This window comes from Cetorhinus maximus, chromosome 15 (genome assembly GCF_964194155.1).
Source record: "Cetorhinus maximus chromosome 15, sCetMax3.hap1.1, whole genome shotgun sequence".
In the NCBI taxonomy this organism is placed as follows: Eukaryota; Metazoa; Chordata; class Chondrichthyes; order Lamniformes; family Cetorhinidae; genus Cetorhinus; species Cetorhinus maximus.
Window position 1 is genome coordinate 85531743 of NC_135893.1, and position 14597 is coordinate 85546339.

Consider the following 14597-nt stretch of genomic DNA (forward strand, 5'->3'; position numbering starts at 1 on the left):
GTTGCCACAATCATAAACCTGAAAGTTATTTCTATAGGTGTGTGACTGTGTAAAGATGTTTCTCTTGTTCTCGGTTCTAAATCTCTTACATATTTGTTCATATAACTAAACAAAAATATACAAACGTAAAAAAAAATTCTCTTCTCATTCAATATCCTCTCATTATGACCTGTCTTTATTTTAAAAAAAGGACCCAATCTTTCTCTCGTAAATAAAAGTTCCATTTCCACGCAAGGCTCACATACTGGACAGGAAGAGGCTTATCTGTTATGCAAAACCCAGAGAGATGCCAAAGGAACTTGTAATGGATTAATAGAGTGATGGAATAATAAACACGCATGCGCAGGGACAGAAACACAGCAACACAAACATACTCAGGTGTGCATACTTCACACATGTACGCAGAAACACACACATACAAGCACAAACACAGAGAAACATGCACATACACAGGCACTCAACTCATTCCTAGGATGAGGGGCTTATCTTATGAGGAAAGTTTGAACAGGCTGGGCTTATATCTTTTGGAGTTTAGAAGAATGAGAGGCTGTCTTATTGAAAGCTATAAGATCCTGAGGGGATTTGATCGGGTGGATACCAGGAGGATGTTTCCTTTTGTGGGAGAGACTAGAACCAGGGGGCACAGTTTAAGAATAAGGGGTCTACCTTTTAAGACAGAGATGAGGAGAAACCGTTTCTCTCAAAGGGTTGCTAATTTGTGGATTTCTATTCCCCAGAAAGCAGTGGAAGCTGGGTCATTGTATTTATTCAAGGCTGAGTTAGACAGATTTTTGATAGAAAAGGGAGTCAAGGGTTATGGGGGCAGACAGTAAAGTGGAGTTGGGACTACAACCAGATCAGCCATGATCTTATTGAATGGCGGAGCAGGCTGAATGGCCTACTCCTGCTCCTAAGTTCTATGCTAATTCATCCATGGTGTTCAATAGGTTAAAAAATTGGTTACAGCACTAATGCTACTACAGTTAATTTAGTATTAGTCACAGAGCTAATGACTGAATAGTAATTTAAAATGTAATGGTCCACTTCAAATAAAATTGATAGGAGCTTAAAAGACACTGCAAGTGATTAAGGCTACTTTATTTATATAAACCATAATATAGATAGATAAATGTTTTTGTGAAATCGCATTTCCTGGTAAAGTTCTCTTCCTGTTAGTTAATCCTTTAGAACCTGAGCTTTGCCTCTTGACGTTCAGCATCCCTTCATTTCATGACAGTGTGTTACACAGAAATACCCAAGAACAGGATGCTGAAACATCTGTTGCAGTTCCACATATAAATATGAAAAGTTGCACAAGTTACTTAAAAAACCTCATTACCCACCACACGTAAAAATACATGAAAACTGGCGACAAAAAATGAAGGTCAAAGGCGCATTGACGGATGTAACATTCTGTGGGTTGGAAGGATTGTAAATCAAAGTAGTTATGCTTTTGGCTCATTTGAGTTCCTTGCATTTTCCTGACTGTAACATACTTCTAGCCATAGCTTAAATTTTTAGTGTCTGAAGCCTCAGTTTTGGTGCATTTTGCATGCGATCAGTGGTTATGAAAGCTACAGCAAAGTTAAACAGGTTTTCTCCACTATATCCCCATGTCTGCTGCCATCTACTGGCCAAAACTTGAGTGATTGAAACCTGCACAATAGTTTCACCACATTATGTCCTCCCCTTATGCATGTTAAATCTAAGATGGTGACATGCAAATACAAGCACTGCAATAATGGAACATAATCCTTCTTGAATGGTAAACTATTGAGTAGAGGATCAAATAAAATGTACCATCATTTATTAGATCATCCAAAAAGGTTTATACTTTGAGTTTTTAAAACTAAAACTGCAAGCTGGACAGCTCAGAAAAGGGGGGACTGACCATCAAACAGTTGCTGAATGTGCAATCATTGGGAATTCACTTAGTTCTATGAATTACCATGAAACTACTCAGTTTGTAAGCAGAAGAGAAAGATGGAAAGCGACTCTGGGTGGGATTTTCCAGTCCCGCCGGACATTTTGGTTGATCTCCAAATTTTCCGGTCCAGCCTGTGGCGGGAATCAGCATGGGTGGATTCGGAAAATCCCAGTCTCTGTTTCAAAAGGTAATAGCGAGCAGACATAAATCAACCTAACTCTTCCACAGACTACTTACTGTATCTGGTGATCCCTTTGTAGTTGATAAACCATTTGCAGAACAATTCACGGGTTGCACCTGAGTAACAGTGGATTCACAGGGCTGATGATTCTTGCCACGATTGCTCACTTCTCTAAGTGCTTCAGTTTTTGTTGCAACTCCCTCAGGCAGATTCTCAGAGTGGGAACTGTCACTGGTGGCTACAGACGCAGAGTTTACTTTGAGATGTGCACTTGGTCTAGTTCCATTAATTGCTCCATTCATAGTCTTCGCATAACCATTTTCCTTAATCAAGCCCTTAGGTTCTTCATCGGAGTCCTCTGAAGATTCCTCATTATAAGGAACCAAAGAACTGGAAGGCCCTTTGGACTGACCGTTAACCATTAAGTGAGAAGAAGCAGTGTTGGATGCTACTGGCTTAGCAGCTGTGACGGCTATAGCAGTTGGAGCGGAGGGCGGGGATCCCGTGGCTGAGGTTCCTGAGGTAGATGGAGACATATTAGTATGGGAAACACTGGATGGAGCTTTGTACAAGTTTTCCAACGGACTACAATGGAGGTTGGTCTGGGTCTGAGCTTGTCTTGTCCCTTGCTTGGAAGGCTGTATACTGAAGGAAAGTTTTTGCCTTTTGGAAGATTCAGGTATCACACTTGGTCTAGGCAATGACCGACTCTGAGAGGGTCCAGGCGGAGTAGAAATGGTTCTGATTCCACTTGTACTGGGTGCTGCGCTGCTGGGGACTTCTTTCTGGGAGCAGTTTCCATTTGTTAAGTGATTTGAGTTCTGCAATGCAGGAAAACAATTTATTAAATACAAAATGTTTAGAATATTTTAAAAGTAAGTTAATGTCAACAGAGCTACTTGGAAATTCAGTACTAACCCTCATTTGATGATCAAATTAAAATGGCAAAAGGGTCAACTTATTTTTTAACCTTCCAATCTCTGTGTACAACAAAACCAAAAAGGAAAATAGACCATGATTCCACTTCCAGGTCATTTAAAACCAAACTTCTGATTTTAAACAAGATAGATTTCAATTTCACCAAACTAGATAATTTTAACATCTATAATACCTGGTTCCATACAAACAGAAGAACTGAACTTGGGCTATTTTCATTAATCTAATGTCCAGCAAAGTGCAACAGCATCAGAGAATGGGGAACAGATCCTTATTTATTTTTGTTTCACAGAACCAAGACTATGCTGTGCCTGCCTGAATCTAGATAGGCAGAAATATTTTGGTTCAAAAGCCACAAACAAAAGCTGACCTTGCCATAACAATTTAGAAAGTCCAGCGAAAGAAGAGGCCATTTGGCTAATCCACCCCCTCCCACCCAGAGTCCACATAAAGCAAGTCTAACCTTCATAACTCAAAGTCACAATGTAAATGATCTGATCATTCAAATTCTTGGCACTAAACTTCCCACTTTGTTATTTATATTGTTTAAATCAGATTATTAAACAATTTTTTTTTAGCTCTGTTTCAAGGGTCTTGACATAACTTCCCTTCTCCAGGTATCTATTGCAGATGCCCACTAGCCTGTGGAAAAAACTTTGTTTCTTCTAAATCTCTAAGTGATCTTGGCTTGTGAATTTTGTAATGAGGTCCTCTAGTCCTATTCTCAATGTCAAGTTAAACAGCTTGCTTACTTCACTCTTCTCTGTACCTTTAAAGGTCACTCATGCCTCCCCTCAAAAATAGCAACAAAGTTGCTTGGATCTTCAAAACTTAAACCTCCAAAGCCTGAGATCATCATATTCCCTGAACCCTTTCCTGTGCATTAATGTTTTTCAATTAGGTTGAGGAAAATTGATCTCATCATTGATTTTTATATCACTAAAACTCTGACCTACTGTCCTAATGCATCGCAGTAGCACCTGATTTCACTGGTTTATAACTACTGCCCACTAACCAAATGCTTTCAGTGTCTGAGCAGTGACCACTCCCAAATTCTTTTTGGACTCTAATTATTCCACTAATAATAACTGGACATTTTCAAGATGTACAATGTGGAGGCATGGAGTTGGTGGTGTGGCATGCTAGTGTCAATTCAATTTAGGCACGTGTAGATAAGGAGAGAGATTCAAGAATGGGAATGAGAAACATATCCAATTGTTTGGAATACATAAATATATCTGTAATTTATTTTGTTCTGCCCACTAGCTGATCTTTAAAGTGTCACCTCCACATTTCTTTCACTGAAGGAAAGGAATTTGGAAGCTGATGTGACAACAGGTAGTGATGCACCACAGTGACACCGAGGATGGAAAGAGAAAGAGGCAGAAGAGAGGGAGGGAAAAAGAGGTGAGATGAACATCATTGTGCTTTGAAAGAAAAAAATATAGAAATATAGGCCCATTGTGCCTGCTGTTTGAAAGAATAATCCACAGTCCCACCCCCTTGTGCTTTCCCAATTGCATTTCAATTTTCTCCCCTTCAAGTGTTTATTCTATACCCTTTAGAAAGTGACAATTAAATCTGCTTCCACCACTCATTCATGCAGTGCATTCCAGGTCACAACAACTTGCTGCAAAAAAAATTTCTCCTTGGCTCCCCCCCTGCCGCTTCTGTTACCAAATACCCTAAAGAGTAAAATGAAAAAGTCGACCAGAATCAAAGAAATCGCAAATATACATTCCAACAAGGAATTCTGAAACATTCTTCTGCATGTATAGGAATCATACATATGCAGAAACATATAGAGGAATCTGACTTCCATGCAAGGAGGTAGATTATAAATAAACTTTTGGGTTTTTGGTGAGCTGCATACAAGCAAAGGAGGAAAAAAGGCAACTTGGCTCAACAAAGTTCATTCTTCTAGTGCCCTAACTCTCCCATTCTAGTAAACTACCAATTTGATTTACAACAAAGAAACGAGATTCACCTTAGAGATAGAAATATTTTTCTTTTACTTTCAACAACAGTACAGCCAATTCAAGCTAAAGTAAAAATGCCCAATTCAATCATTACCTTGATTCAGGAATTGTATTTCCATGTATCTAGTTCCATAATTGGAAATTCTCATAAAAGCGTCAATGTTTTAACATTTAAAGAAAGTTATTGGGATTCAAGACACAAGTGCTTTGAGATTACTTATGACCCAGTTTATGCAACCACATCAGAAACAAACTGTTAACTTACTGACCCAAGCCAACTGATCTTTTTATTGTTCCTACCTTGGTCCTGTGTGGAGGGAGCTGTGGTCCAATAAAACCAGACATGGTTTGGTTGGTCGCCAATCGTTGATTGACAGGTGGCCTTGGAGATGACTGGCCTGGGTGATTAGAATGTTCTGAGCTATTTTTTGTGTCATGGGATCTGAAAAATTATGAATCATTATTTTAGTAAAAGAATAGGTAAAATTCTGAGAATAGTGAAATTTCAATTTTAAAAAAATATTATGTTTAAATACCTGATGTAAAAGAGCACATAGGCTTGCTGGTTTAACACTGATCTGATGTCACTCGAAGATACAACAGAATCATTCATCTGGTACCACTGTCCATTACTGGCCTGGGAATAAATTTGAATTTTTAATTTCAAATATAATTGCTAACATACGTAGGTTTGTGAAAGCTGGTAACTTTCCATCATAAAATTATATTTAGAAAATATACAAGCAAATTACTGCATGAATCCAAAGTCTGCAAGCAAATGCAAATACCTTTCTTGATGTTTGATCATTGTGAACAATTACCTTGATATAACAGTAGTAATGTCCAGCATGGCAACTGAATCCTGAATGTACCAATACTGCATAAAGCACATACACAACTGGCTCTCCATTTGACTGCGACATATAGGGCCGAACATCCAGGTACTCAGAGTACCTCACTTCCTAAAAAGAAAGACTTAAATTATTGATCACTTATTAAATGTCATATTTTTTTCCTTGGATTCTTCACTGATTATTCACCTCTCAGAAGATGAAATAAATTATGGAAATTCTAAGATAGCAAATTACATGTGGTTTGTTAAAAGGAGCTATCTTAATGAGAAGAATGGTATTTTTCCATAAAGGGTATTTCCACATCATAGCAATGACTACACTGCGAAAGTAGTTCATCGGTTGTTAAGCAATTTAAAGATGTCCTGAGGATGTGAATGGCACTATATAAATGAAAGTCTTTATTTAAATGTTCATATTTTTGCAATCAACACAATGAAAATTCCTCATCAGAAAACTGCTTTGAATCATAATGTCTTCTCTTCACATTATCCTGACTATTTTGCCTCAGTAGTTTGCAAGAAATGAACAGAATTTGTATCTTACTCCTTCAAGAAAAATACGTAGACTTTGTTGCACTGCTTAGGGAACAGAATGGCTCACAGGTCCTTCCACTAAAGGGTTATTCTTGGGGGCACAGTCAGTCTTTGAGACATTCCATTCGAAATTAAGTCAAACCAACAACATGAACACCACACATTTAACCAACCTCACTCCACATCAGATCAAAGAATTTGAGTGGGAACAGGATTTTAACATGGGGTATACCATTTTTGGGACCAGTTAGCTAGATGATTAGCATGTTGTTCAAAATAACTCCAACAGTGTGGGTTCTATTCCCAGTCCAGCCGAGGTAGACTTAGGACCTGCCTCCTCACCCTGGCTCCTGAGATTGGAAGGCAATGGCAAACCACCGCTGACAAAAACTGCCAAGAAAACAGCTCAGGATTGAAGCATCAGCAGACAATGAACCAAGACCTGTCTCCAGGCAAAGCACACGTGAATGAATGAATACTATTGTTCTTCCCCGGCTAGATGCTAGAAATGGACCTTAGCTTTGACAAAGAATATACATGATAAATTCAAATGGGGGAAACCAAATGGGAAAACTGTACTTTACAGAAGCAGCCACACCAGAAACCTCCAACTTGCAACCCAGTTTTTGAGCCTGAAAAGCTGACTAGAAAGTATACAAGGCAAAAGTTAGGGTAATTAAGGAGGAAATAGTCAGAACTGTATAAAGAAGCTAGAGTTTGTGAAAGGTAATTCACTTGATGAAATGTTTAACATGCTCTTACAAGGTAGGCAATCTCTCACCCCCAACCCCATAGAACTTCTTGCTTAATGAAATTTAGGGCAAGTAGAACTTCAAAAACTACAAAATACCTTTGTAATCTTTCCACCCGTGAAGTTTGCAAAGCGCTTCAGAGAGAGTGTCAGCACATTTGAAGCTCGATGGATGGTGAATCTCTTTGAAGCAGGCACCATTTTCTTACACCTGGTTCCATCGTGGAAGAAATTTAAGTGTCAGAAATCAACTAGCAATCTGCTTCATAACTATGCAATAAATTTAAAAGTTGTGATGGGAGTGACTCTGGTCTTCTTTAAAAATGGATATTTGTATAATAAAACAACAAATAAACTAAGTTAAACATATTGAAATGTAGGGTGGAATTTGAATGTTTTATTAAAAGATGAAGGTACAATATTCACTGCTTCTGTCACTGATGGTTTGCAGGATAACTTGTTCAAGAAGGGGTATTGATGTATAATTAAATACTTTGTAGGTGTTCTGCAACATGTAATTTCAAACCATATACCTGGCTCTCTAATGTTGAATATTTGTTAATTATGAAGTTAAAATCACAGAATGCAGGTGAGGAAAAGATCATCCCTTTGGTACTGGTATTGGCATTGCTAACAAAGGATGGAAGCCAGCCTTGGAAAGTGCATCAGCTAGAGTCCAGTTGAGTGATTGAAGATTCTGAAATAGGTCCTAGATGCCAGAGTTCTCTCATTTTGCCTTTATTAGGCTTGGTGTGAACAGACGTTAAACAAGCAGAATACAATCAACTGTAGAAACCCAATTTTCAGGTTCGGGTACCCTTCAGTTATTACACCAGGCACCTCTTTGGATATTGTACTACCTTAAACTAAACATCACAGTCCAGTTGCACATTACTGAGTTTCACCCAAAACCCTTGCTCTCTCCTGCTGGCTCCCTTCTGTCACATGACCACATATGGTGCTTCCCCTTCAGTAATTTTCCTTCATGGTTGCACTTGCCTTTCATCACAAACAATTTCCGAAGTACCACAATTACACTAGCTCTCTTGAACCCTCTTTTTACCCTCCGTGTTTCAACTTTGGTGAGTGAGCCCCGCCCTGAGCTTGCGGCTTTTTGAAAACTGGGGACGGTTGTCACTGGACTCAAGTGAAACCTGAACCACTCGAAATAGATGAGCCCCGGGACAAGTAACAGACTTTTTCCACAGTTGACAACAATGCAGCAAGATACAGGGTAATGAACACAAACATGTGAGTAGCAGCAATTAAATAGTATAAAGATGACCAACAAGTAGAAAGTTATGTAGCATCATGACTTGCTAGTGGCAGACGAACTACTAGGCTAGCTGCCCAGTCCACAATTCTTATAGTCACCTAGGGTAGGGAGAGTTGGTGTAACAGGTAAAACATAGAATGGGAGTCTGATCACCTCCACATGGGAGCCAGATCCCAGGGAAAAGGTATCAAGAGGACTTGCATGGCCAGAAGTAGAGAAGGTCTGCATGACCAACACAACTGGTGTCGAGAAACTTTTACTGAAGAAAACGGAGAAGGTCTATGGGATCAATCGCATTTGTCCTTAAGAGAAAAACAGAGGTCGGGGAGCTTTACTCAAACAGATAGATGAGGCAGTCTGGAACACAAAAGCCTATAGGAGTGAGGTAAATCAGATGTAGTCGATGGCTGCTATTGCCTCTGAGAATTTTAAGGGGTTGTACAGAAGAATGCAGAGTTAATAGCAGGTCTTCCACAGCATATAAATGTTGTGAGAGAGTTCCCCGCATAGAACACTTAAGGTATTACAAAAGAGTTAAGGAAAAGAGAAAGATGCTAAAAGCGCACAATGTAAGTTAAAAATTCTATAGAACAGGAATTGTGCTATTAGCATTGCTTGTTTTTAATTATGAAGAAAGATGCTGCTCGATTCTATGTTCAGTCTCTGAAAGTATGAGCGAGAACGTGTGAATGTTCGCTGCTACCTACATGATTCTGAAAGTTAATAGTAATATTGTCAATTGATAACTTGTTCAGCAGAAACTGCTGTTTTCTGTTTTGAAATGATTTGGAGTAATTTATTAAAGTGATTAAATTATGGAACTGTTTTTACATGGATTTGCACCTCAGTAATGCAAGTTATTAAATAGACCCTGGGCTTGCAATTTGGGATTATCAGAAAAAATTTGACATTTTCAGAGTTCATGACCCATAGGTCACTTCTAAAATGCATGAATGTGCAAATAGTTGTTGAATGTTCTTTTCAATTGAAGGTTGATTGTGCGCCAGGAATACGAGTGTTATGGGAAAAAATGGGAAATTAGTTTTATACATTATATTATAAATGCGTGGTGTTGATTAATTTCAAAAGTAAAAATGAGTTTCAGATAACCGTTAGTGTTATTAACTCCACCTCCACCCACTATAGTTTCATAAGCAAGAGGTAATTCACTTCTATAGCCAAATTGCTGGAGCTAACTGCTCACTGTACTAGTTTTGTTAAATAAGTTGGTCTCTCACATTCAGAGCTTCGGGCACTTCAGCTTTTGAGTGGAAAGGCAGGCTAAACTAGAAAGCCTGCTGCAATAGATGATTTGCTGTTAGCTACAAAAACAAAGGAGGGATTATCGTCTTTTGTTAGGTGAGCTGACAACTGGGAAGGTCTGTATAAAATCATGGATAAATTGGGAAAAAAAAAACAATCTGAAATTGACTGTTCAAAAAAAATGGGGTAAGAAAATCCAATACAAACAGTGACATGGGGATCATTGTAAATTCTATAAAAAGTGTGCAGATTCTGAATAAAGAATGGATGTCACATTTGGTCTTGCATCACAGGCAAATGATGGCCACGAATATGGAGACACACATGGAAGGAAAAAAAGAGAATCATGTTGTGATGACGAAGGATCTTTGCTGAAGCGAGAAGAGCATTCAATAAAATCACAGAATGGCTACAGCACAGGAGGAGGCCAGCTCTCTGCAAGAGCAACTCAGTTGATCCCACTCCCTGCCCTTTTCCAGCAAGGGACTAGAAAAAAAGAAATCCATCTGCCCCGCCCACTAAATAACTAGTGTAAACAGACTGGGGCTAATACAATCAGGAATTGTACTATATAAATATAGTAACATTGAGATTGTACCAGTTAAATATGGGCTTGAATATGTTGACAGAATTACGTGAAGGAAGTTATTCACACACAATAGACAAAATATTAGAATTGGTAAAAGAATTACTAATGCAAAACTGGAAACAGGAGCCAAGGGCTGTGAAAGATGAGACTGAAGAGTCTAAATAGAAAAGGAAACAAGCTTTGACAGAATGGCTAGGAATAGGAGCAACAGCAGGGCCAGCAGTGGTAAACAGAATAAATATAGAAAGCATGTGACTGCACGATAAGGTAATGAAGAGACAATTAAAAATATTATTAGCAAAAATGAATCAAGTGGCTGACAACCTGAGGGTGCAAGAGAACAGAATGTTGTTCGCTGAGTAGTTAAAAACCCTGGAAGGGTTTGAGATACTCAACATAAAATAAATCAGGCAAACAACAAGGCCAACCAGAACAAAATTTTACTAGTGGCAACACATGCAGTTCGTAGGCAGCTTTTGCAACAAAAATGGAAAATAACAATATTCTCCTCCTTTACCTTTGAAGTGCAATTAAAGTAGCTTACCATCGCTGAATCCCCCACTGTCAACATCCTGGTGAACTGGACCAGCCATACAAATACTGTGTTTAGAAGAGGTGATGGGGTTGGGAATTCTGTAGCAAATAACTCACCTCCTTACTCCCCAAAGCCTGTCCACAAAACACAAGTCAGGAGTGTGACTTGACTGAGTGAGTGCAGCTCCAGCTATACTCAAGGAGTTCAATACCATCCAAAACAAATCAACCCACTTGATCGGCACCTCATCAACCACCTTAAACATTCACTCCCTCCACCACCAATGCACAGTGGCAACCATGTGTACCATCTACAAGATGCACCTCAGCAACTCAACAAGGTTCCTTCGACAGTACCGTACAAACCCGCAACCTCTACCACCTAGAAGGACAATGGCAGCAGATGTACAGGAACATCATTCGTCCAAACCATACACCATTCTGACTGAAACACTTTCGCGTTCCTTCACTGTTGCTGGGTCAAAATCCTGGAACTCCCTAACAGGACCGATTGCACCTACACCACATGGACTGCAGCTGTTCAAGAAGGCAGGTCCCCAAAACCTTCTCAAGGACAATTAGGGATGGGCAACAAAAGCTGGCCTAGCCAGCGACACCCACATCCTGTGAAAGAATTTTTAAAAAATCACCTAATTTAAGACTTGGAGGAGAAATGGTCCAAATACAGCCTATAGAATTAAGGGAATTACATTGTGACACCACGACAGACACCTTTGCAACTACTGCATTGACAAAATGCCCCATGTCAAACAACAATTCCGCATGTCCCTCAACTGAAGGAGATCCAAATCAATGATAAGACATTGCTGTCAGTGCACTATTATAATGTATCACGCCGCCAAGCGAAATTGCCCCTGGAGATTGAGGTGATCCAAGCAATTCCACATATCAGACCTTATATACCCACTCTATTCCCAGTCTGAAATCCCTAATTCAGAGAACAAGAACCTGAAAAAAATTTGTAAACATGCTACAAGATAGTAAAACAGAGCAAAAAATTCAGGAATTAGATAACCATGAATAGTGGGAAGCAAGAGTAGAATTATATCCCTAAGCTTAGATGGGACTAACGTTTACCCAACTGATAGTATTAGCTATTGTATTGATCATGATGCGCCTGCTGTGCAGAGTATTTGTGAAATAAAAGCTTTGAGAAATGGGGATTGGATAGCCAAGACAGTACAATAAGAATAACCAAAGATGGTGGGACAGATGAAAGGAAAGGAGATTTAATTGTTAATTATCAACATTCAAAGTAACAAAAGTGAGGAATGTTGAACATGGGAGGTAGAAAGTTGGAGAGAATTAGCCTAATTACAGTACAAAGACAGGAAACTGTTCATGATGAAATCCATGAAGGAGGATTACTGAAGAAGCAGCACCATATGAAGTTATGTGGCAAAAGGAAACCAATAGGGGAGGACAAGTGTCTATTTAATGTTAACTCATGAACATGTGAAGAAAAGTTTAGCTTGAGCGGTACAATACCCAAACAGGTGCTTGCTATATTAGCTGAAGGATATCCACATTTGAAGAGCACATGCATACAGATGATTGTGCTCTGCTTGTGCAACTTCTCACACTGAGCTTAATAAAATCTGAACAAAAAACACGGGCATCTAAGACTCATGCTAAACTCAACTTTGTACTTAGCAATTAATTCAATAGCCAAAATGCAAAATCTAAATAGCCTTGGACTGATGCCAGTTAAGAGGCCAATCTGTTTCCTAGAATGAGTGGCTTCTTGGCTCTGGAAGGAAATACTTAACTGAGATAACTGCAAAATGGTTGGTACCATTTCATACTATATATAAGATATGTATTTCAATGTCCACATAGAAATAAGTTCCTTCCTTGTAGAACACTTAAGGCTATATAGTTACATTTCTTTTTTAAAAAAAGATTATACCATCCCTGGCGATACTGCTAGCCAGCACAGAAGCTAATAAATCACAAGAAAGATGATCGTTTCTCATGTAAATTATACGACACTATAAGGAAGCAGGTTATATAAATCATAAACACAAACAAGTGTTAGTGATTCCAATTTAACTGTGATGCAGTAACATCAAGTTTCATTGACAGAATAGCTCAGTGTGCAAATGAAATAGCCAATGTAAACTGTGCCACACAAATTAGGAAGTTTCTAGGTTTCATTCCTGGTTTTGTGCTGAGTTGATCTCAGTTAGGGTAGCGACAGAAGCATTTTAACACCATTAGTGTAGAAAAGGGGGAGGGAGAAAGGACAAGTCCATTTCTGCTCCTACACTGTATACATGGGTAACTAATTTCAATTTCCAGCGTACTTGCTATTCATTTTATTTCCTCCTGGGAAGTGATTCTATGCAGATGTTGGCTGAGGGCTGGTTTAGGGGTCAGCTGTGATGTCTACCCACATTTGAATGTGTTTGCAGTGTCACTTGTGGCCCAGTTGGTAGCACTCTCGCCTTGGAGTCACAAGTTGTGGGTTCAAGTCCCACTCCAAAACCTGAGCACAAAAATCAAGGCTGACACTCCATTGCAGTACTGAGTGTGTTGGACTGTTGAAGATGCTGTCTTTCGGATGAGATGTTAAACCGAGGCCTCGTCTGCCCCATCAGGTGGACATAAAAGACCCCATAGCACTATATCAAAGAAGAGTAGGGGACTTATCCCCGGTGTCCTGGCCAACATTTATCCCTCAATCAAAATCACAAAAACTGATTATCTGGTCATTATCACATTGCTGTTTGTGGCATTTTGCTGTGTGTAAATTGGCAGTCGTTTCCTACATTGTAACAGTATCTACTTTGTTGGCTGCAAAGTGCTTTGGGGTGTTTTGTGATCATGCTGCATAAGCCAAGTACCTGTTTGGCTCTCTTTTCTTTGAATAGGCTAGACACTATCGTCATCTAACCTTTGTATGAAGTCACTTGGGTAAGGCACAAGTAATCAGATAGAAGCCTACAACGGGTGGATGGAGTTAAAATAAAATTAGTTATGATGTAATTAGGCTTGAGGGGCTGAATGGTCGACGCCTGTATCTATGCTCTTATTTACACCTCATGAGTCAGCATGTCTGGCTGGGCTAACCATAATTGAACAGCCTGGACATATACACAGCTTAGGTAAGTGAAACCACGCTGAATTTAATAGCAAGGACTCTGGGAGTTATAATTAGTCACTCATCTGACCCTCATGTAAGCTACAGATCCCAGGAGGCACAGTTAGAGACTGCTGGCACAGTGAATGTGCAACTCTTGTTACACTGCATTTGAAATTTATGCGTTAGTCATATCAATGTGACAATCAGTAATTATGCCTCCAGCATCAAGTAATTTGCAGTGGCAATAAAGGACAAACTTTGTTAGTCTTGATAATGTAGATCTGAAGAGCACATATGAATGGCACTTAAAGATTACATAGTTGGCTACACTGTTTGTAAACACAACACCAGTGATTAAATCAAAAGTAGCAATGTGGATGAATCTAATTAACAGCTGCTTTTAAGGATTTAAGAACAAGGGTTCATCCATTAATTTTATACATCGATATAATTCTAAACTACATCAGATTTGACCTAACACAAGAACCTGTGAATGGTCTATTTAATCCAATGGCAAGTTATTGAGGGGAAATAAACGACTTAAATGCTTTAACTGCTCGTATATCTGCGATGGAAAGGAAGCCCTTAGAAGCAGCAGGGTTCTAAGAAAAAGCTGTGAAATAGTTTTTGGGCTAGAATATTTTGCAATAGCCAAGGCTGTATTCCTT

At 39.1% G+C, this 14597-nt stretch overlaps 1 protein-coding gene across 4 annotated transcripts in view; it reads right to left on the reverse strand.

Annotated features, from left to right (window-relative positions):
- The window catches only part of usp42 (ubiquitin specific peptidase 42), a 101803-nt gene that overhangs the window by 16948 nt on the left and 70258 nt on the right, over positions 1 to 14597 (reverse strand). For all 4 annotated transcript variants that reach the window (XM_078558855.1, XM_078558854.1, XM_078558856.1 and 1 more), the window contains 5 exons: positions 7261 to 7372; positions 5845 to 5985; positions 5560 to 5660; positions 5324 to 5465; positions 2165 to 2929 (listed from right to left, as the gene is read on the reverse strand). In XM_078558855.1, coding sequence (XP_078414981.1) covers positions 2165 to 2929; positions 5324 to 5465; positions 5560 to 5660; positions 5845 to 5985; positions 7261 to 7372 — 1261 coding nt within the window. The remainder of the gene's footprint in view (positions 1 to 2164; positions 2930 to 5323; positions 5466 to 5559; positions 5661 to 5844; positions 5986 to 7260; positions 7373 to 14597) is intronic.